Source organism: Rhinatrema bivittatum, chromosome 4 (assembly GCF_901001135.1).
Source record: "Rhinatrema bivittatum chromosome 4, aRhiBiv1.1, whole genome shotgun sequence".
In the NCBI taxonomy this organism is placed as follows: Eukaryota; Metazoa; Chordata; class Amphibia; order Gymnophiona; family Rhinatrematidae; genus Rhinatrema; species Rhinatrema bivittatum.
In genome coordinates, this window is record NC_042618.1 from 457,469,619 (window position 1) to 457,494,111 (window position 24,493).

The window sequence follows — 24,493 nt, forward strand, 5'->3', positions numbered from 1 at the left end:
GCGCCATTTTCCGTACGGAAAACGATTCGCGGCAAGAAATCGCTCCTTGACCCCCGCTGGACCCCCAGGAACTTTTGGCCAGCTTGGGGGGGCCTCCTGACCCCCACAAGACTTGCCAAAAGTCCAGCGGGGGTCCGGAACGACCTCTTGCTTCGAATCGTTTTCTTCTATGGCCGCCGCAAAATGGCGGCGGCCATTTTGAAAAATGGCGCCGGCTGAAGACCTCACGATTTAGTGTGCCGCTTTTCGTGCTCTCCCCCTTCCCCCGATTTAGCCACGGACCGCCGCTACGGAGGACTCCCAGGTAATTTAATGCATTTGGGGGGGGGTTCGGGAGGGTGGGGGGATTTAATTTAAAGGGTCGGGGTGGGTTTTAGGGGGTTTTAGTGTGCCGGTTTTCCTGCCCTCCCCCTTCCCCCGATTTACGATTTTTTGACGATAAATCGGGGGAATTGGTATTGTATCGTGGCCCTAACGATTTTTGACGATTTAAAATATATCGGACGATATTTTAAATCGTCAAAAAACGAATCACATCCCTACTCCTCGTCCAGCTAAGTTAGCCAGCATCCTGCCCACCACTTAGCCGGCTAACTACTTAGATGGATAAGTCTAAATATCACTCCTCATCCAGCTAAGTTATCCAGCATCCTGCCCACCACTTAGCCGGCTAACTACTTAGATGGATAAGTCTAAATATCACTCCTCGTCCAGCTAAGTTAGCCAGCATCCTGCCCACCACTTAGCCGGCTAACTACTTAGATGGATAAGTCTAAATATCACTCCTCGTCCAGCTAAGTTAGCCAGCATCCTGCCCACCACTTAGCTGGCTAACTACTTAGATGGATAAGTCTAAATATCACTCCTCGTCCAGCTAAGTTAGCCAGCATCCTGCCCACCACTTAGCCGGCTAACTACTTAGATGGATAAGTCTAAATATCACTCCTCGTCCAGCTAAGTTATCCAGCATCCTGCCCACCACTTAGCCGGCTAACTACTTAGATGGATAAGTCTAAATATCACTCCTCGTCCAGCTAAGTTATCCAGCATCCTGCCCACCACTTAGCCGGCTAACTACTTAGATGGATAAGTCTAAATATCACTCCTCGTCCAGCTAAGTTAGCCAGCATCCTGTCCACCACTTAGCCGGCTAACTACTTAGATGGATAAGTCTAAATATCACTCCTCGTCCAGCTAAGTTAGCCAGCATCCTGCTCACCACTTAGCCGGCTAACTACTTAGATGGATAAGTCTAAATATCACTACTCGTCCAGCTAAGTTAGCCAGCATCCTGCTCACCACTTAGCCGGCTAACTACTTAGATGGATAAGTCTAAATATCACTCCTCGTCCAGCTAAGTTATCCAGCATCCTGCCCACCACTTAGCCGGCTAACTACTTAGATGGATAAGTCTAAATATCACTCCTCGTCCAGCTAACTTAGCCAGCATCCTGTCCACCACTTAGCCGGCTAACTACTTAGATGGATAAGTCTAAATATCACTCCTCGTCCAGCTAAGTTAGCCAGCATCCTGCTCACCACTTAGCCGGCTAACTACTTAGATGGATAAGTCTAAATATCACTACTCGTCCAGCTAAGTTAGCCAGCATCCTGCTCACCACTTAGCCGGCTAACTACTTAGATGGATAAGTCTAAATATCACTACTCGTCCAGCTAAGTTAGCCAGCATCCTGCCCACCACTTAGCCGGCTAACTACTTAGATGGATAAGTCTAAATATCACTACTCGTCCAGCTAAGTTAGCTAGTATCCTGCCCACCACTTATCCGGCTAACTACTTAGATGGATAAGTCTAAACATCACTACTCGTCCAGCTAAGTTAACCAGTATCCTGCCCACCACTTAGCCGGCTAACTATTTATCTGGATAAGTCTAAATATCACTACTTGCCCAGCTAAGTTAGCCAGCATCCTGCCCACCACTTAGCCGGCTAACTATATAGCTGGATAAGTAGTTTCTGGCTAAATGGCAGCCACTGAGCCTGGCCAGACATCCGGATTGGACAACAGCGAAGACATTGTTACCTGGCGTGACACATCCACAAATTTGAAGTTCCATTAAAACAGGAAGATGAATCAATGGAGGAATGCCGTCGGCATCCTTTAAGGGAAGTAATTTCAACTTTCAGTTTAAAATCATTACCGCCATAAATAGTGGGGTAGATACCATCCGTGAGCACATTCCCTGAGGAAGGACGTGCACCATCTGAAACATGTACATGTTGGGATTTTGATATGGGATTATGCTATTATGTGAAGAGTTTATAGTATCAACGAAGAGTATCGCTCATATAAAAAAAACATTAGTTTACAAATTCAGACGTAGTTTACAACGAATAGTGCACATATGATGGTGTCATGTTATTTACATTAAAAACTAAGGAACAAATAGAAGACACTTGGTGAGTCCACATACATTTTTTCTGGATGTCTTAAAATTTTTTTTGAAAGTTCAAAGGCAATTTCACAAAAAAAAATTTTAAATAGCACACACACAAAAAAACAGGTGGTGGTTGGTTGGTTCATGATTATAATATGCTTGAACAAGGCAGGGTTGCCTACTTGGTTATATGAAACCTTACCAACACCACTTAAAAATTTTTTTTTCTAACAATACACAAAAAGCTGATTTCCACTTGGAGTGTAGATTTAAAAAAATGTTTAGTTTAGTACATAGAATAAATATGGTAGTATAAAAGTTCAGTAAATTAGTTCTGGAGAACATTTATGAATATCGAGTTCTACAGTGAGTGAATCATTGGTTCCCTTGGATATCAGATATTTAGACACCATCACTTAGCTGAATAAGTTACAACCTATTCATCTCAGTGGCACTGAACATCAGGACCCTATGTCTTGATTTTCAGTATTTTTCTCCTAGTTTTTATACCCACAAGATGATTTGCAGGTCACTACTTGTAACCCCCCCCCCCCCCACTAACCACTAAACTTATACATTTAAAATTGTTTATATGGAATGAGAGGGAAGCTGGGCCACCAATCAGGGATGTGCATGCAAATATTTAGTTTCTTGTATTTCTTTTTTAACATTTTTGGTTGTTTCATTTGATCTTTATTTTGATTTGGTTTGTTTATTTGAACTGAAATAATAACCAAAGCAAAAAAAAAGTCAGAAAAAAAATAATGAAAGAAAAGGAAAGGGCTGGTTTTCCCGCTCCTCCTGCAAAAAATCCCTCCCAGCGCCGCCAAAACAAAACAATTAACTCCCCCTACCCCCTGGCTTTCCCCTAAGCCCTCCCACCCACAGCTTACTCCATTCTTGGGCTTCCAGTGTCCAAATGTGGCAGGAACGTTCCCAGGTGCTCCTGCTCTGCTGGGTCCTGACTGGAAAATGGCGCTGGCTGACCCATTCTGTGGCCCTAGCTGTACTGCTGTACAACAGAACAGTGCCGGCCCCAGGGACCCGGCAGGGCAGAAGCAACTGGGGAGCGCTCCTGCCCCATCTGGATCACTGTAAGCTGCTTCACATTACCGGGGGAGGGTGGAATAGGGGAAGTCCTGGGAAGGGATAATTGTTTTCTTTCCATTGCACTGGGGAGGTGAAGCAACAGGAGACCTAGCTGGGCACCCAGGCTACTTGATGGAACAAAATGAAAAACCCAATTAATTTCATTGGGGTTTTCTTTTCATGTCATTGCTGTCAATTTCTTACCAAGGGACTCTCTCCAGCCATGTTCCAACCAATGAGATCTTTTTTGTATTCATGAAATAATTTAATTATGGGCTCCTGGGAAACCCTTCTAGTGCATCACTGGCTCTCGCGCTTGTGATTAAGGCAATCAAATTCAAGAAACTAAAGCCTTTGGTCCCACCATCCCTCACTGCACAGTTAATCGCACTCTGCCGCTAAAGCAGTCACTGGGCCCTATTTGAGAATACGGCCCTGGTGCCATGTTTGCATTTGACCCCCATACAGGAGCATTCTGTACTGTATGCTGAGTCAGCCTGCTGCCCTTTTCTACAAGTGGCGCCTTCACATACCGCGCTTTGCTGAAACATGTGACGGTCAAGGCTTTGAGGTATAAAGACCCCCCTTACTTACTGCCGGGCAACGTTTGTACAGAAATCCAAGCTGAAGGGGCGCCATATCCTGCATTTGTGCTGGCCGAAATTCGAAATCTGTACCATCTGAATTTTTTTAGTCCATCTATTGTCTTCTCCATGAACTCATTGTCTTCATAAGAAAAATAATCTCGATTATCTTCAATGCATCTTGTGGTTGCCCAGTCATTGCATTTGGTAGACTGTAACTGTGTTATAATTTTGTAGTCTTTTATGTAACCGGAGACACTGTTGGGTCTTATCCATCCCAGAGTGATACTTGTAGAATGAACAGAAGAAAGGGTAATATTTCTAGGAGTACTGGGGACTACAAAACAAGAGAAAAATACTTATTGTTATTCAGCAGCATTAAATTTACTCTCTTATTTGATCAGTATTTTCTTTATGGGCTTCAGGGGTAAATATATTTGATCTTCGAGTGCCACAAACAGTTCTGGTTTTTAGAATATCCATAATGAGATCCTGTCCTTGTGGCACTCAAGGACCGGAGTTAACTACCCCTGGCTTATCCCATCACAACTGTATATAATCAAGGAGATAATAAAATAGTACATGACAGCAGATGAAGACCCAAATGGACCATCTAATCTGCCCAACGAAATGTTTAGGGTTGTAACTGCTGCTCCATGCAGAAATGTTACACCAGAAAGTTAACAAGGGTTACCACATTTCTTTATTTCATTAAGTTACCACAGTTTAAGGCACAATTGAAGAAGGGTCTTAAGTGGTCTTGAACGGTCAATCTCACCATCATCTTTGTCACATAACCTGCAAAATAAAATCCATTTTGCGCTTGGAGTGATAGGGCTGATAGCCCATACCATGGTTAGGTCAAATAGAGAATTATTTTATTGAAATAAATTTAATTCAAAAATCTTTTTTATATAGTAATTTCAATAGATAATCATTTTACTTAAATGAACTTAAAATTATTTTTTAAGATTCTAACAAAACCTTTACTTAACATCTTACTTCATGACATATATAAGTTTTACACTTACCACATTTTAGACATATGTGGTTGCTCTAGCTCTTAATATCCTTTATATGTTCTGTTTCATGTCACCATTTTAAATGTTCTTGTATATGTTTGTATATTAATATTTTATATAATTGATTTTTTAAGTTGTGTATGGCTTTTTTAATTTTTCTGTATGTGATGTTATTTTACTATAGCCCCTGAGGCAGCCACTAGATGTGTGGCGAAACTCAGCATCTAATCTTCTGTTTCTTCCACGGCTATCATAGATCGCCTTCCTCTTTGCTTCTTGGGTCCAGTTCGTAGTTATGATTATTACATCTATATTAAGCAACATTCTTTTCAACCCTTATGAGGAGACATATGGTTCTGAAGCATGCCACATACTCAAAGCAAGCTAATATTATCACATGAATACTCTGTAATGTAATATAATATTAATATTCTCCTCTGGTAGAATCTAGTAAGAGAAATAATTCTCCCCTTCTCTAGGTGACTAAGAAAAATTACTGGATAACCCAGGAGTAGTTAAAAGTAAGGGGACAATGACTCCACGTACTGAAAGCTTGGGATGGTGCATTAACAAAGGTCATCCCCAACGAGTTCTGTAAGCATGCCCTGAAAAGGAAATTAGGTGCAGAATGCTTTCTGAGGACTTTAGGTAATGAGCAGAGGACTCCTGCACCCTGTCTCTTTTGCAAATACGTGCATCTCGCTCGAAGACTGCTGTATGAAATGCCATCTCCTCAGAGTCAGTTGGGTGCAGGGGAAGGCAATCTGGAGGAACTGTGAGCTCATTTTCAAAGCTAAGCTCCTCGCGGAGTTTCCCCTGAAAATGTGGCCAGCGCTCACAGCACAGGTGCCTGCACGCTTCGTCTCTGCATGGAAGCAGAGTGCAAACTGCGTGCATGGAGACCTGGCAATGAAATCTCCAGGCCTTCTGCCACTGCCCCTGAAGCTATTGCCGCCCATCATTTTGTGAGCGTCCAACGTGCACGGGCTGTGAAACGGAGTGCACGCTTTTGCCTACGGACAGAGGGGACAATTTGCAAAATATGCTTTTATGCAGGAAAACACACATTTATCTGTGTACAGACCTTTGACTTCTGCTCCCTAAAGGGTGAATTTTAAAACCAGCGCGTGGGCGCAAATGTGTGCGCGTTCGTTGGCCCGCGCCCATGGACGTGGCTGTTTTATAACATATGCAAGTATATATGTGCATGTTATAAATAGCCTGGCCGCGCACGCAAGTGCGCCCGATTTTAAGTGGACACGCACCTCTGTGCGCAAAAGCCGCTTCTACTGCATAAGTGGGGACATTTTACAAGGGACGCATGCTGACAACATTGCATGTTTTACCAGTTCCTCCCCAGTTCGCCCAGTTACTGGCTAGTTACTCAAACCTCCCTGGTTACCCCAGACTCTTTACATCCCTCTGAAATGGCTCGCCATTATTTATTTATTTACTTACACCCCCATCCATAGCAGAAGTAAGGTTACGTTGCAGGGGACCCAGGGGTGCATCGGATCGCGTAAGTATTTAGGCACAAACTTCTGCTGAAAGTCTTGAACCGCCCATGACCGGCCCAGACCATATCCACACCCCGCCCCTTTTTGAGACGTTCCGAGGTGCGCGTGCTGCAGGAGACGCGAGCGTGTCTGGGAGGCTTTTGAAATACGCTCGGCGTGCCCAGGGCCGACATATTTGCACATCCCCTAATTTTGGTGCTCATCGGGCTTTTAAAATTCACCTTTAAGCTGTTAAAGCAGAGGAGAGACTAGAGTGAGCGCAAAGACTAAAAAAGAAAAAAAAAAGGAAAGGATGGAGATGGTTGGGCTGCGATATGTAGTTATGTATCGCAATACCAGGGACAGGAGTTTTTTTAAATCTTTAAACCTTTCACTTTGAAATAAGCAATCCTTACTGCATTAGATCTCATTCCTTCCCGGAGGGTTATTTTATTTTATTTATTTATTTAACGTTTTTCTATACCGGCATGCAAGATAAGAATCACATCATGCTGGTTTACATTTAACAGGGGGTGTAAAATGAAAATAAAATAAAATATCAGCTAGATCCATGTTTTCAGGACAGCTCCTTTATTCCGCTCCACTGATTTAAGGAAAACTGGGCTACATGCATGCAACAGGGGAAATATCAGAACTGAATCAGCCTGTCCTGCAAAAATGGAGCTAGTTGGTTAATTCTACTGGCCTGAGACAAAGTCAAGAAGTCTTAGGAAGCAAAGAAGAGATATAGAGATATTTTGCATGCATCAAAGCTTTCCCCCAACAAATACAATAGATTACATCCCCTTATCTATGGTTTTTTTCCTTTTATTTTCATGAGATACTGAAATTTGTGTGCCAATGATAGGTTATTGCTTTATATAGATCTATTTTTAATCTATAGGGTATTTTTTTTTTATCTGGTGTTTCTCAGTTCTATACGTTATGTTTTTGAACTGTTTTACTGTATTATGTCCTCAATAGTATTTGATGACAATTTGTTTCAATGTAAACCGATGTGATATTTTGAACTGACTGTCGGTATAAAAAAGCAAATAAATAAACAAATAAATAAATAAAAGCAATGGGGAACTTAGCACATGTAGCTGGCAGCATCAGCTATGCTTAATGAGTAATGCTGTAGGCAAACTGGGGGTCCATGCAATAAAGTTTAGCATATATATACTAAAGCCATTTAGCAGATGCTAAAAGTAACAAGCTGTACAAGACCGGCTTCTATTTACATGTTAAAACCAGGGTCCACATAACGTTAGCACTATATGCTAAAATTAACTTGTACACACAAATAAGACTTTAGCACCTGGGAAAGTAATGCTAGTCCTGAAGTACCACAAACAGGTCTGGTTTTCAGAATATCCATAATGAATATTCATGAGGCAGAAATGACACAAAGCAGGTGGCACCTGAGAATTCATGAGACAAGTTTGCATGCACTGCCCCTATTGTATGCAAATCTATCTTATGCATATTCATGGTGGATATCCTGAAAACCTGGCCTGTTTGTGGCACTCCAGGACTGGAATGTGCATGTGCACAGGAAGTAGCACAGTTTGCTCTCCTCCACTTGCTATTTAAACTGTGTTCAGTAAAGCCAAAAATGTAACATCTGTCCTAGACCAGTGGTTAACTTTTTAGCCCGTACACTATTGAAAGGGCACAGCTACCAGCAGGCAGTATTATATCTAAAGATGAAAGTGATATAGCACTCCATAATTTAGAAAGCACAAACCTTTTACTGTGCCTAATAATTTCACAAGATTATACAGAATGGCAAGAGTCTAATGCTCTTTGCTGTTCTTGATGCAAGTAGTCTGGTCAAAGATCACTGCAAACTTTCTGACCCAAGACGAGTGGTCTGGGCATTGAGGAGTTCTTTGAAGTCAATAATTCATTTTATTTGAATACTAAACTCTCTTTGGAGAGCTTTGAAGGTCTCCCAGACTAACTTATCCCACTGTTCTACCTACATACAGTGCTGGCCTCACTTAGGGAGCCCTCCCCCCTAAGTAGGAGACCCTCCATTTCTTCATACTGGGAACCATCAGGGCCAAGTCCAGCTCCTGGCCCAACACCACAGGTTGCTTACAAAGGGTGGATGGTTAGATGTGGGTGCTCTACAGAGTAAGGGATGGCAGATTTCCATTTCTGGCATCAAGCGGATGGATCTGGTGGGGCTGGAAGCTTTGCGGATGACAGATGGACGTGATCTGGTTGCTGAAATAAGCAGAGTTATGGGAGTTGTGGAGTTAGGAAAGGGGAGAGATGGAGGAGCGGGAGGGAAAGGTAAAGAGAGAAGAGGTGACAAAGGAGAGGCACCAATATACACTTGAGGACTTTAAAAATATATCTGCACTTATTTACACAATGCAAATATATTTCCAAGCATCAGAGTAACAGAGGTAACAGAGGAAAAAAGACGTCACTGTTATTGGCATTATTAGCACAGCCAAAGACTATAGGCATTTTAAGTTTTAATGCTAAACAGCAATCTGGGCCTCATAAGCTTTTTTGAGCTTACCAATTGTTTTGGTTTGGGTGCAGAGCTCTTTTCTTTCAAATCTGAGGCACTAACAAACTGTGTTATCCAACTATTGTGGGTCTACACTAAAGTGGGCTTGTAGAGGAGGGGAATGCATAGATAATAGGGCCTTTTGAGTCAGGGCAACCAAATTTGTCTCTGGGTCACCCCCTTCCATGCCTCCTTCTCTCGTCAACCACATCCTCTTACACCACTTTTTCAAGACCCTTACTAACACAATAGACAGATAGTTTATAGTTTATTGATTTTTCTATACCGCCACATTGGCGTTAGCCTTCACAGCAGTTTACAATTAAAATAACAGTGAAATACAATAAATACATCCAGATGAGAGAAACGCACACATGTCTGATTTGTCTTCTTCTTGAGCTCTCTGTTCTTTAACCTCCTCTCCTTGGGGTTCAAAAGCTCCACCACCTCTCCCCTCAGTGATGACAAGCAATCCTATGTGCTGACTTTATTTTCATTCAGTTGTGAACCTAGGAGCTAGTTTTTCCAGTGCTACCTAATATTCTCCTGCTATTCACAGTAGAAATTGCATTTAGGGATTAATGCACACTAAATGCAATGTGGCGCACTATCAGGGAGCTGGTTTACTGTACTCACTAACGTTTATTGCATCCCATATCAAACATGGTATATTTTTTACTGACTTGCAACCTAAAAATATTTTTGCACAAGTTTAATTATATAAACTCTATATCTTGTTATACTAATTTATAAATAAAAGGAATTTTTTTCTGTCTGGAAAGCATTTGAGAGCATACATATTTTTTAAATATTATTTTAAACCTGTCTATACTGTGATACTAATGGACAAATGTACTTATATGCTCTACTCCATACCTGGGTGTGATAGAATTATTTGTTCCCAGCAAGAAAAATTAAACCACTTCTCTCTATTAATATTTTTAACTACAACGTATGCTTTTTAACCAGGTGAAGACTCTTAAAATATTATTAGATAGCCAGTGGCTTATAGTGAAACAAAAAATGGGGAGGACCATATTCAATAGGGTGGTTAGTGGAGAAGTTACGACCAAAGAGTAGAGGATCGGTAAAAACACCAGGGATTCTTTATTATCATAAATCTTTACAAACCGCCTGACTCAGGCCGAGTTTCGCTCACACGTGAACTGCTTCAGGGGCTATAATGGTAGTGTAGTTAAATAGGTTGATTCCTTATGGCGAACTTTAGAAGTCACTTTGTCATATGCCAAACCATAGCAGGATGCCCTTCATCTTTGAAAAATGATGCCACAGAGGATCTTAAAAAGCATGCTCATTGTATGCAGGCACAAATAACCATATGAATTCAGTGGTGGTCTAAAGGGGGAGATCTTTAGAACTGCCAAATTTCTGACTCCATTCACAGTCACTTTGAGATACGAGAATGAAGTTGCCTTGTCAGAGGGTGGCTAACGCTGGATTTACGCGTGTAGCCTTTTTAAAATCCAGCCCTCAGTGCTGTTGCTTGCATGCAGCTGACCCAGGTGGAGAGGGGTAGCATCAGTTTTCCCAATGACATCTGGACCAGCTAGAATGCTATGCACGCCCTCCTTACCTCACCCCGACAGCGTGTGGTGGCAGCTGACTGACTCAGGTGCAGGCAGCAGCTTTAGTAGAGGCAGATCAGCAGGCTACACGCGATCTGTGCTGCACACCCAGGTGACAAACCTCGGTGCATATTTTTATTTATTTATTTATGTAACAGCTTTTAATATACCGGTGTTCGTGCGAGCACATCACGCCGGTTTACAATAAACTTGAGAAAGGAGGAAAGTTACAAAAAACAGGGAGTGGGTGATGGAGCAGGAGCGAAAAAAGGGGGGGGGAGAGAGGGAGAAGGTAAAGGAGGAAAGATAGCAGCTGAGAAAGGTAGAGGAAAGTAACAGTATTTACAAAAGTGACTAAATGGCGTGGGTTAAACATTGTAGCTTAATTATAACGGTTAATGAGGAAATATAGAGTATATAAAAGGATATGTATAGTAGCTTATTTACAGCAGTTATAGCAGGTGAAGCTCGAGTCAGTCACTATCAGCATCACAGTCACTGTCAGCATGAACAGAACCCTTTCAGATACCACTTTCTCCCACTATTTTATCTGTCCTCATGACCAGCAGAAAGTGGGCTTTTCTGACACAGGCCATAGCTACCGTGGTTGTCAGCCCAAGAGATCCCCCCCCCTCCCCTAGCAGATGAGAAAAGTGTGGTCACACACTATCTCGCAGAACCCATCAAGGCCATTATTTTTATTTAGATTTATATTCCACTTTTTTTTTTCAGCACATCAAAGCAGATTACATTCAGGTACTGTAGGTATTTCCCTATCCCCAGAGGGCTTACAATCTAACCCCCTCATTTATCAAAATGCGTTAAGGGCTTATCACACGCGAAAAGCCCCGTTATCGCACGTGATCACACCACATCGTATGGTGCGATGCAAATTTGAAAAACAGGAGGAGTTTGGGCTAGCCAGTCTGTGAAGTGCTATTGCACAGACTTAATGTTGATTTTAACTTCCTCTTTTTCATTAGTGATAGCGGGCAGTAAGGTTTTATCACATATCATGAAAGGCCTGTTTTAGTAGATTCAAAGCTGAGAGAGAGAGAGAGAGAGAGAGAGAGAGAGAGAGAGACTAGCCATAATACCCTCTCCCTAGATAGGTATTTGTATCCCTATGGGAGGCCCACCTAGTAACCTGAGGTGAGGTTTAGTTATTAGTGTAGGGGGTTAGGGGCCACTTTGACATTCAACGTGAGATGTACGAATAGAACAGTGGTCTCTTGTGAAGATTTGAGGAACTTCGGAGTGAGGAAACTCACTCCAAGATGATATTTGTGCAAGGTTCACTCAACCTAGCTTGATGGACTCTCTACCTGGGTAACATCAAGCTAGGTGGAGAGAACATTGCACAAATCTCATCTTTGGGTGAGTTTCCTCTCTCCGTAGGTCATCAAATCTTCACAAGAGACCACTGTTTTGTTTGTATGTCTCACGTTGAATGTCAAAGTGGAACCTACACCCTAGCCCCCTACACTAATACCTAAACCTCGAGTTACTAGGTGGGCCTCCCATATGGATACAAATAACTATCTAGGGAGAGGACATTATGGCTAGTGTGTGTGTCTCTCTCTCTCTCTCTCAGAGCTTCAAACCTACTAAAACAGGCCTTTCAGGAGACATAGCAAAATGCACTGCCACCCCATAACGCAAGCTATCGCACAGCTTAATGCTACTGAAAAAGGTGTATTTAAAATCGGCATTAAATCTGTGCAATAACACTTCGCAGACTGGCAAACCCAGCCTGCTCCTAACTCCTCCTCCTTTTCGGATTTGCATTGCACCATACTAATGGTGCTATTCCATGCGTTAAGGGCCTATCGCATGCGATAAGCCCTTAATGCATGCAAAAACGCCTTACCGCATTTTGATAAATGACCCCCTATGTTTGCTGCCTCCCTCTCACTCAATGGCTTGGAGTGTATATGCTACTATGCTTGCTGCTTTAACCCATTCTATGCCTTGCGTTGTACATGCCATTCTACTTTCTGCTTTACCCTTCACTGGATCCCTTGGGACTGTGATGCCACTGTGCTTATTGTCCTTACCCTCACTCTATATCTTGGAGGCATTTATGCCAATGGGTTTTCTTCCACACTCCTTACTCCACGCCTTAGGGTGTTGATGCCACTCTTCTTCTTCCTAGAAACCTCATTCTATACATTGGAATTTGACTTCTGTGCTTCCTGCCTTAGCCTTCTCTCAGTTTCTGAGGATGTTGATACCACTGTCTGCTTTTTATATAACAAGCGGGACAGTCTGCTCTATGTGTATTTAGGGGCGGTTCACGGCAAACTGCTGCTTGAGGCAAAGGATGAAATATCGCGCCCCCCCCCCCCCCCCCCATGGCCAAGTGCAGGTGAAATCACCAAGGGCCAGGGCAGGGGGAAGGCAATGGAAGGTGAAGTGACTTGGCCAAGATCACAAGGAATGGCAATAGGATTTGAACCCTGGCTTCCCTTGTTCGCAGCCCACTGCTCTAACCACTCAGTTTTTGGGCCTGTTATTTTTTTTCTTAGCATTCAGTACCTGCACTAGAGAACACCAGAGAAATGTTTAATGAGGCGGGGTGGCCTTTGGCTGCCCCACCTCCTGGGTCTAGAAATAGAAGTTCCATATTAGGTGCTACAACCCAAGAAAGAGATCTAGGCGTCATAGTGGATAACACATTGAAATAGTCGGTTCAGTGTGCTGCGGCAGTCAAAAAAGCAAACAGAATGTTGGGAATTATTAGAAAAGGAATGGTAAATAAAATGGAAAATGTCATAATGCCTCTGTATCGCTCCATGGTGAGACCGCACCTTGAATACTGTGTACAATTCTGGTCGCCGCATCTCAAAAAAGATATAATTGCGATGGAGAAGGTACAGAGAAGGGTTACCAAAATGATAAGGGGAATGGAACAACTCCCCTATGAGGAAAGACTAAAGAGGTTAGGACTTTTCAGCTTAGAGAAGAGACGACTGAGGGGGGATATGGTAGAGGTGTTTAAAATCATGAGAGGTCTAGAACGGGTAGATGTGAATCGGTTATTTACTCTTTCGGATAATAGAAAGACTAGGGGGCACTCCATGAAGTTAGCATGGGGCACATTTAAAACTAATCGGAGAAAGTTCTTTTTTACTCAATGCACAATTAAAATCTGGAATTTGTTGCCAGAGAATGTGGTTAGTGCAGTTAGTATAGCTGTGTTTAAAAAAGGATTGGATAAGTTCTTGGAGGAGAAGTCCATTACCTGCTATTAAGTTCACTTAGAGAATAGCCACTGCCATTAGCAATGGTTACATGGAATAGACTTAGTTTTTGGGTACTTGCCAGGTTCTTATGGCCTGGATTGGCCACTGCTGGAAACAGGATGCTGGGCTTGATGGACCCTTGGTCTGACCCAGTATGGCATTTTCTTATGTTCTTATGTCCTCCATTCCCTATTGCCTGCCTCCCACCCTTCTCCAGGATCTGCTCCCTGGGGGTGTGAGAGGTTGGTGAATGGTGGGAGTCTGTGTGTGTGTGACGTACTCCCTCTTAGGGCTGATGCAAGGGTATTAGATGCCCTACCACAAACCTTACAGCCTTTCATTCCCCCTTCCCTTCCCTCCCCACACAATTAAAACTTATGCAGTCTTTTCCATTTTAAAATGTATTAACTTCCCCAAACTAAAAAGGCAGATTGCATATGGAAAACAGACATTCCAAGTACAGTCTTCTGAAGTAAAAATATCTCTTACAACAACATATATATTATACAGGCATACACTGCAAAAAAAAAAAAAAAACAACCCACACTTTCAATAATAATAGTTTAATAGACATAATAAACTACCTTTCTCATAGTAATCAAGGCAGTTTACTGAATCCCATATGGTATTAGGCCTATGGTAAAGTGCATTGGGTGTGGACTTAGCCCACAGAAAGCCAGGAAAAAACTGAACAACAATTCCAATATAATAAGCCTTCCATATCTTAATTGCTAGCACTCAACCTATGAAAAAGCCAAACTGCAAATATTACATCAGGCCCTAAACACCAATACACCTCCTATTATTGTAAATCCCTACACAGAAATTACATGCTAGCAGAATAACTAAAGTCTCAGTCACACAAGCAGAACACAGATAGACTCTCACCAAATACAGAAGAGATCATAAAATATAAATTGAATCGTGCAGACAAAAATTGAATTGGAAATCACAAGAAGCTAAACTCTGTGGGGCGGATTTTAAGAGCCCTGCTCGCCTAAATCCGCCCAAATCCGGGCGGATTTAGGCGAGCAGGGCCCTGCGCGCCGGTGAGCCTATTTTACATAGGCCTACCAGCGCGCGCAGAGCCCCGGGACTCGCGTAAGTCCCGGGGTTTTCTGAGGGGGGGGTGTCGGGGGCGGGCCCGAACCGCGCGGCATTTTCGGGGCGTGTCAGGGGATTTACGCCTCCCTCCGGGAGGCGTAAATCCCCTGACAAAGGTAAGGGGGGGTTTAGACAGGGCCGGGTGGGTGGGTTAGGTGGGTGGGTTAGGTAGGGGAAGGGAGGGGAAGGTGAGGGGAAGGTGAGGGGAGGGCAAAAGAAAGTTCCCTCCGAGGCCACTCCGATTTCGGAGCGGCCTCGGAGGGAACGGGGATAGGCTGCGTGGCTCGGCGCGCGCCGGCTATACGGAATTGATAGCCTTGCGCGCGCCGATCCAGGATCTTAGCGGATACGCGCGGCTACGCGCGTATCTACTAAAATCCCGCGTACTTTTGCTTGCGCCTGATGCGCCAGCAAAAGTACGCCTATTCGCGGGGTCTGAAAATCTACCCCTGTAAGCATAAGCAATGCAACACAATCAAGAAATATAAAACATTAAACATACCAATAAAAAGAATGTCAAATCCGCTGATAAATTCAACCAATTAAAAACACATATAAAAATGTTTAAAATATTACCAAACACTAATAAAATATTTCAAAACAGCAAATACATCACATCCAATAATTAAAACTAACAAGGATAAAAAAAAATCTCCCACTCTCCATACCTGGGAACTTTGGATTTCCAGTCCTCCTGAGATTGTCATACACACACACAAGCAGAGTGCCTCACACCCAACACACACACAAAGAGGCTGCCTCACACCCAACACACACACAAAGAGGCTGCCTCACACCCAACGCACACACAAGCAGAGTGCCTCACACCCAACACACACACAAAGAGGCTGCCTCACACCCAACACACACACAAAGAGGCTGCCTCACACCCAACGCACACACAAGCAGAGTGCCTCACACCCAACACACACACAAAGAGGCTGCCTCACACCCAACGCACACACAAAGAGGCTGCCTCACACCCAACACACACACAAATTGTGCCTCTTCGCATTCTTCCACCACCACCGACCTGGGCTCTGGCAGTGGCCCGTGGCCTCCTTTCCCATTTCTTTGACCGCCACTGGCATGGGCCCCGGCGGCGGTCCCTCTTTCATTCTTCAGCCACCGCCGGCCAGGATGGGCTCTGCTGCGGCCTTGCAGGCCTCTCTTCCGGCCCTGCACGGCTGTCTTCCAGCCACGCGGGATGGCTGTGCCACGGACCCGGCGGGTTTCTCTTCGGGCCGCAGTGCCAGCAGCCCCTCTTCTTCTCTTCCGCCGGGAAGTAAAAAAAAAAAGGCATAATAAAGTCAGGGTGAGGTGGCTGTGGCAGGAAGGTTTCAGGGGGCAATTTTGCCGCCTCAAAATCTTGCCGCCTGAAGCAGCCGCCTCACCCTGCCTCATTATAGAACCGCCCCTGTGTGAATTAATTCAGACTACTGAATGTACTGTAACGCTCAAATCCCCAAGCCTACTGTCATACCCTTCACTCTAAGCCTTGGGGTGTTCATGTCACTGTTGATGCTGTTTTGTCCCTCTAACATCCCTTATGGTATTCACACCTCTGTTTGGGTTACTTTGCCCCCTCTCCTCTAGTGCTGCCTTGGGGTGTATTTGCCTCACTTTCAGTGCCATGGAGTGTTCAGTCCGCTGTTTTTGATGCCATTTGTTCCTCTTTTGGTGCCTTGGGGTCTTCATGCCACTGTTGGTGCTCCTTTGCGCGGGCCTGGATTTGTCATTTGACTCATTAGGCCTGTGCCGAGGGCAGGACAAATCTGGGGAACAGCGGCTGGCCGAGGTTTTACTGCCTTCTGGCTGGTCAGAATCTCACTCGGCAGAGCCAATATTCGCCCCGTGTAGCACGTCCCCTGAAAATGAATTCATATCCCTAGTATCATTTTAAATTATTTTAAATATATGGGGGGAGGGTTCTTTCTTTCTTCTATATTAACTGCATTAAAGAAAAAATAAAGTTGCGTTTGTTAGCTAAATAGTTCAGGTGGCAGACTATTTTCCCTTTTAAAAAAAAAAAAAAAATGAAGAAAATTCTTCATTCAAAACATGTCTGAGTGCCATGTAATGACAGCACAAAATTAAATGCCAGTTCTGGAGCTCGATCCATGCTAAAAACACATTATCACATGTTATCAGTAACATGGAAACCATCCGGTGCAACACATGACAGGAAGTAATGAGATGTGTCACAGGCAAATGCATGAAAATAAGCTTGTAAGTACTGTATTCAAATTACTTAACGGAGATCACACTAAACATTATGATGCGTGTTTAGCTGTGGAAGATAATTGCAACTCAGGAGTTGTGGTTTAACTTGTGCTGAGGTCATTGGCTCCCACCCATGTAATGCTGAAAGCGGCAGGAAGTCCCAAGATGCATAAAATCTCATAGAAACAGAAAAATAGAAACATAGAAATGACGGCAGAAAAGGACCAAATGGTCCATCCATCTGCCCAGCAAGCCTATGGTAGTATCTGCTGCGCCGTGTAGGTTACCCCCGTGCTCATCAGTTTACCACACCGTAAAAGTCAGGACCCTCGTTGGTAGCTGTTCGAATCCAGTTTCCCCTTTCCCCCTGCCACTGATGCCACAGAGAGCCATGATGGTGTTGAATCAAGAGGATGAAGGCTTACTGGTTAAGGGTAGTAAGGGCCGCGCCAGCAAGTTACCCCCATGCACTCTTTTCTTCATTTCCATCCTTCAGCATTTAGGGATCCACAGTGTTTATCCCGTGCCCCTTTGAAATCTTTCACCGTTTTCGTCTTCACCACCTCCTCTGGAAGGGCATTCCAGGCATCCACTACCCTCTCCTGTACCAAATCTCTCTCCCAAAAAAAGAGCCCTCTTCAAGCCTACACCCCACCATCCTTCCCAATGTGTACATAAGCAAAGCAAGCCCAGCTCCTGGCTCAGGACCCTGGTCCTCTCACCACCCAAAAATGCAAAATAAGACATCCCTCCAAGCCAGTCAGAGGCTTACTTTTTCTTTCATGTAGTTTGTAGAGAGGAAACAAAGTAGCCTCTCTTTTCCTATTTTCAAACATCTTTACAAAATCAGAACCAACTTACTATCTGAAGTCAGTTTCACATCTGTGCTGGATTTGTTTTCAACAAGGGAGGCCTTTTGCATTTAATTCGGCCAACCTACGATACGATGAATGAACAGGACAAAACTGGTTCATCAGCGCAGACGACACCTATGTGCCGGCTCTCTTTGAGCTTTGCTAGGCTTATGATTCAGTCACTGCAGCTCCATCTGCAGGACAAAGCTGTGATCCCTGTGCAAGGTTTTCAGCTTTTGAGAAAGATGTAGAGCAGATGCTGCGAGTGCAGTATTATTGACTGACTAGAGCTATGAGCACTGCACGTTTCTTCTGGCTCTGCTTGGTCTTGGTTACTTGGCTAATAGCCCTGTTGCTTAGATGTGCCTTTTCCTCTAAATTGTTTGCCCGCCCCTACAGAGTTCCTTCTACATTTGTAAAGTGTTGGGAAAAGTTGAATCATAAATACAGAAGGTGCAAATGGGAAATACATTCCAAGACTGGAGTATTCAAAAAATAATCAGCCAATAGATTTTAATCACTCATCAGAACACTGCAGCAGGTAATCAGAGGGAACGATTCAAATGACCAACAGTTACCCTCAATAAATCTGTGTTGCAGTTTGATGAGCAGAAGGTTGAACCAGCCAATTCTAGGACAAGTGCACTATTGGGTTACAAATGCAAACAGGATTACAATAACTTAAGCATGGAGAATCAGATTTCCATTCTTTCAGAATGACCAAAAACCCACAATCTTTCCTTCCACAGATGGTATTAATTGGAATACATCATTCCATACTTCCTGTACAAATTACACAACTTCTTTTTCTTCTCCAAGCATGACTAGGCTATGATGAAGTGGTCATCCTCTGTAGTTAAAAGACTTGCCATAGCGACACCAAGAAATATCATCATCAGTCCATACCTACACCGATTAATTCATGAACAGTCTAAAACTCACTGACCTCTGAGCAGAAACAGCCTTTAAAACAATAGTATTGATAATAGATCCAGCACTTCTACATCTCTATAAGGATTTACATTATGTGATGCCATAGATACAGAGTGAAATAATTTCTTCTGAAAATAGAGCCCAATAAACTTATAGACCTCACTGTGTTCTTACTGAGTAGAAAAGTTACAGTGCAACTGAGACTTGTAGGATCCTCTCTACTGTACTCATTTAGTCGTTTATTATCTACTTTTCCAGGGACTGATCTACTAAATGTCATTAAATCTTTATTAGTGAAAAGAAGCCCCACACAGTGGTTTGGTAGAACTGATGCTTTTATAAAGCAAACAGATGTTTAAGGATATGCACTCTTGGGAGCAGTAAGGCTCTTCCTCTAAGCAATCATTTTGGCCCTCATTAGTCCCAATGGGTACACAGCAGACTGGAAAGCTTTCATCTTCAAACATTCATTGATATCACAGGCACCCAAATAAGAACATAAGAACATAAGAAATTGCCAAGCTGGGTCAGACCAAGGGTCCATCGAGCCCAGCATCCTGTTTCCAACAGAGGCCAAACCAGGCCACAAGAACCTGGCAATTACCCAAACACTAAGAAGATCCCATGCTACTGATGCAATTAATAGCAGTGGCTATTCCCTAAGTAAACTTGATTAATAGCAGTTAATGGACTTCTCCTCCAAGAACTTATCCAAACCTTTTTTGAACCCAGCTACACTAACTGCACTAACCACATCCTCTGGCAACAAATTCCAGAGGTTTATTGTGCGCTGAGTGAAAAATAATTTTCTCCGATTAGTCTTAAATGTGCTACTTGCTAACTTCATGGAATGCCCCCTAGTCCTTCTATTATTCAAAAGTGTAAATAACCGATTCACATCTACTCGTTCAAGACCTCTCATGATCTTAAAGACCTCTATCATATCCCACCTCAGCCGTCTCTTCTCCAAGCTGAACAGCCCTAACCTCTTCAGCCTTTCCTCATAGGGGAGCTGTTCCATCCCCTTTATCATTTTGGTTGCCCTTCTCTGTACCTTCTCCATCGCAACCATATCTTTTCTGAGATGCGGCAACCAGAATTGTACACAGAATTCAAGGTGTGGTCTCACCATGCAGCGATACAGAGGCATTATGACATTTTCTGTTTTATTAACCATTCCCTTCCTAATAATTCCTAACATTCTGTTTGCTTTTTTGACTGCTGCAGCACACTGAGCTGACAATTTTAAAGTATTATCCATTATGATGCCTAGATCTTTTTCCTGGGTGGTAGCTCCTAATATGGAAACTAACATTGTGTAACTACAACTACTACCATAACTACTGGATCCGATTTTCCCTATATGCAACACCTTGCACTTGTCCACATTAAATTTCATCTGCCATTTGGATGCCCAATCTTCCAGTCTTGCAAGGTCCTCCTGTAATGTATCACAATCCGCTTGTGATTTAACTACTCTGAATAATTTTGTATCATCCGCAAATTTGATTACCTCACTCGTCGTACCCCTTTCCAGATCATTTATAAATATATTGAAAAGCACCGGTCCAAGTACAGATCCCTGAGGCACTCCACTGTTTATCCTTTTCCACTGAGAAAAAGATTTATTTTAGCTAATTGTTGTTTTGGTGGGCTAGCACATTATGCGCCTTTTCTATTTTGAAGCAGCTTTAGAAAATCTGAACCAAATTAAAATCTGGTCACCTCAACTAGCCTTATAAACAACCTGTTTTGGTCGGTACAGTGTTGGATAAGATGACTATTACTTAAATGCTGCTAATCATTAGTACACAAAAATAAATTTGAAATACCGTGCATTTCATGTTATGTAAATGTAATGTCAGAAAAATCTCTCATAACCAATGATAATTTTAAGTTACTACTGGATCCAATTTAAAAAGGAAGGTGAAGAATAGCAATAGTGAAGAATAGCAAAAAAAACTTGAAAATCTTTGCCCTGCTTATCATGTTGTAACTTCTTATTCTTGCCAGCTAGAGAACAGATACAAGTTATTTAAGGCAGCAATGCTTCTTTCCCAACTTTCCTCTTAGTCAGTGGCAGAATTAAACAAAACATATCCAAGCAAACAGCTGAGTACACTAAAAGGTGTACATGAACATAAGAACATAAGAACATAAGAACATGCCATACTGGGTCAGACCAAGGGTCCATCAAGCCCAGCATCCTGTTTCCAACAGTGGCCAATCCAGGCCACAAGAACCTGGCAAGTACCCAAAAACCAAGTCCATTCCATGTTACCGTTGCTAGTAATAGCAGTGGCTATTTTCTAAGTCAACTTAATTAATAGCAGGTATTGGACTTCTCCTCCAAGAACTTATCCAATCCTTTTTTAAACCCAGCTATACTAACTGCACTAACCACATCTTCTGTCAATAAATTCCAAAGTTTAATTGTGCGTTGAGTGAAAAAGAACTTTCTCCGATTAGTTTTAAATGTGCCACATGCTAACTTCATGGAGTGCCCCCTAGTCTTTCTATTATATCCGAAAGAGTAAATAACCAATTCACAAGTCTCAATTATTCCTTCAGTCACATCCACCTTAGGGGGGCAGTGATCACCGGCTGCAAACAGTGTAAATCTATAGCATTATTAACAAGTGGCAAATCTAGTGGTGGTCTAGTGATCAAGGTCGCCATTTTTAGGTTGAGCCATTTGCTATTTAGAAAGCTGCTGGTCCTGGTGGTTAACACCACTCCATGAACCCTGCAAAGTAGATAAACCACATTACTGGCCTTTTAGTGCAAATGAAATATACTAAGTCCGTTTCCCTCCTTGCCAACAGAGGCTCACTCAAAAGAATCAGCAGAGAAAAAAGAGATAGCCGGTGTCGCAGCATACAACAGCCTACCTCAGTTTTTCACTATTTATTTATGAATGTCAAACCTGTACACCGCTATGAACTAGTGATTCACACATGGAATGACGGATATATAAAACAAATAAATAAACAGAGAGCAGAAGGACACGAGAAGAGGTGGGAAGCACGAAACTAAGAAAAGTCTTATGAAGGCTGGAAATGTCCAAAGGGCCAAAACAGTCAGATGTTAGGGGAAGGAAAGAGAGCTATCATGTGAACAGCCAGATATTAGGGAAAGGAAAGAGAGCTATCATGTGGAAAGGGAGCAAGGAACCGAAGACAACAATAGAGGCAGACATGCAGGCCTGCGAAGGCAAATAGTTTGTGAAACTGTGCACATGTATAAGTGAACTGTACTGCTTTTAAATTAATCAATCAATAGCAGACCAAATTCACAATGTATTCTAAGGATTATCCAATCATCAATATAAAAAAGCCCCAGTAGTACATTTAATTCATTAACAATACCGCAAAAAAAGTTTTGTATTTCTTGGCTTTATCTTATTTTTATATATTCTTTTTGTAGGACTTTCAAGTCTTCAGAATGTACCATACACATCCTGTCTTATCTCATAAGTCCAATTTTATTTCATATTTACTCATATCGGGGTAGATTTTCAATGGGTTACGCGCGTAACCCCCGAAAACCTACCCCTGCGCGTGCCGAGCCTATTTTGCATAGGCTCGGCGGCGCGCACAAGCCCCAGGATGCGCGTATGTCCTGGGGCTTTCCAATATGGGTGGGGCATGGGCGGGGCCGGGGGCGTGGCGGCAGTCCGGGGGCGGTCCCGAGCTCCCCGGCAGGCGTAACCTTTGAAACAAAGGTAGGGAGGGATTTAGTTAGGGCTGGGGGGTGAGTTAGATAGGGGAAGGGAGGGGAAGGTGGGCGGGGGGGGGGCCGGAAAAAAAGTTCCCTCCAAGGCCGATTTCGGAGCGGCCTTGGAGTGATCGGGGAAAGCCATCGGGGTTCCCCTCGGGCTTGGGGCGTGCACGGTGCACATGTGTGCACCCCCTTGCGCACGCCGACCCCGGATTTTATAACGTGTGTGCGGCAGCGCGCGCATGTTATAAAATCGGGTGTACATTTGTGCGCCATCGGGTAGCGCGCACAAATGTACCCCGCGTGCGTATTATTTAAAATCGGCCCCATTATTTTTTAGAAGAACTTTTTTTATTTTACAGAGAGTTTTAACCCAAAACTGGGGAGCTCATAAAACCCTTTTAAAAAATTGCAAACAGTGCACATTAGTTTATTTGTCGAAGGACCTTACTCTTAGAGCAGTCTCTACCCACACTGCAGCATTCTGCTTTTAAATTACACATAATAGATTATAATACTAAAATCATTTATTCATGATCATAAAACAGCAATTTTTTTATAGGCATGCTTACAGTTTCCATTTTTTAATGCAGGTCATCAGTTTGTTTCCTGCTGGTCAGTAGGGGGTAGGGTCATTTTGTAACATCATGCATAAGTTAGCCGGAAAATATGCACATAAGTTATTCCAATCTTCTAAATGGACTTAGGCACACACTGTAAGTCCACTTTGAAAATTGTCCCAGCAACACTATGACCGTAACTTTAATACTGGCACTTGGGCGCACATGTATGCAAGTATGCTGTTTGCGAGCATAGACGCAGCCATTTTATAACATATGCGCGAATATGCGCACACTCTAAAAAAAACAGGCCGAGCACGCATACACATGTGCACAATTTTATATGGAAGCACGTATATAGGTGCAAATACCGCCTCTACCACATAAGTAGGGGGACATTAATAGAAACGTGCTCTGACACAATTACCAGTTAAACCACTTCATTCCCAGTTCACCCAGGTAAGGGACAGGAGTGCCTAACCACCCTAGTTAAATAGCCTTCCTTTTGCTCTCTTACCCCCACCCTTAAAACCCTGCTGACATGCCTATATTTTTTGGGGGACTTACAAAAGTAGCATAGTAAAAGTAAAATTATGCGGTAGAAACCCCGGCAAGTGCTTATGCGTGCCAGTTTTATCCATAAATCCAGGCATGCCCATGCCCTACCCATTACCACGCACATCCCCGCCCCTTTTTTGGACTTTTAAATTTGTGCGTGTACCAGGAAATATGCACGTACATAGGCGGCTTTTAAAATCCGCTTGGCGTGCGCCAGCCCGACATACTCACGTATCTCCAGTTTTGGCACATGCTGGGCTTTTAAAATTCACCTTTATGTGCATTCAGTTATACCTACTATATAGTGCACCTGGTTTGCCAAGAGCATTTATGCACATATAAGTGAAATTCCAAAGGGGTTCTACATATGGAAATATTATATATATGAATAAGTAACATGTACTTGTATTATACTATTTTAAAACCCTCGAGAGCATGTGCATATTTTCACCTAGGTGCATTAAAGTACGTGCCTACAACGGATATGCATGCAAGCTTATACATGTATCAGTTGCAGAATTTTGTAAAGAGCCATTTCTTGCAGGTAAAGCACTACTTTACCCACAAAAGTCCCTTTGGAAATGGCGTTC

General features: G+C 43.0%; 1 protein-coding gene across 1 annotated transcript in view; it reads right to left on the minus strand.

Annotated features, from left to right (window-relative positions):
* The window catches only part of PTPRQ (protein tyrosine phosphatase receptor type Q), a 414,802-nt gene that overhangs the window by 100,025 nt on the left and 290,284 nt on the right, over window positions 1-24,493 (minus strand). Inside the window, exon 43 of the mRNA XM_029597117.1 lies at window positions 4,083-4,409. Within this exon, the coding sequence (XP_029452977.1) occupies window positions 4,083-4,409 (327 nt within the window). The remainder of the gene's footprint in view (window positions 1-4,082; window positions 4,410-24,493) is intronic.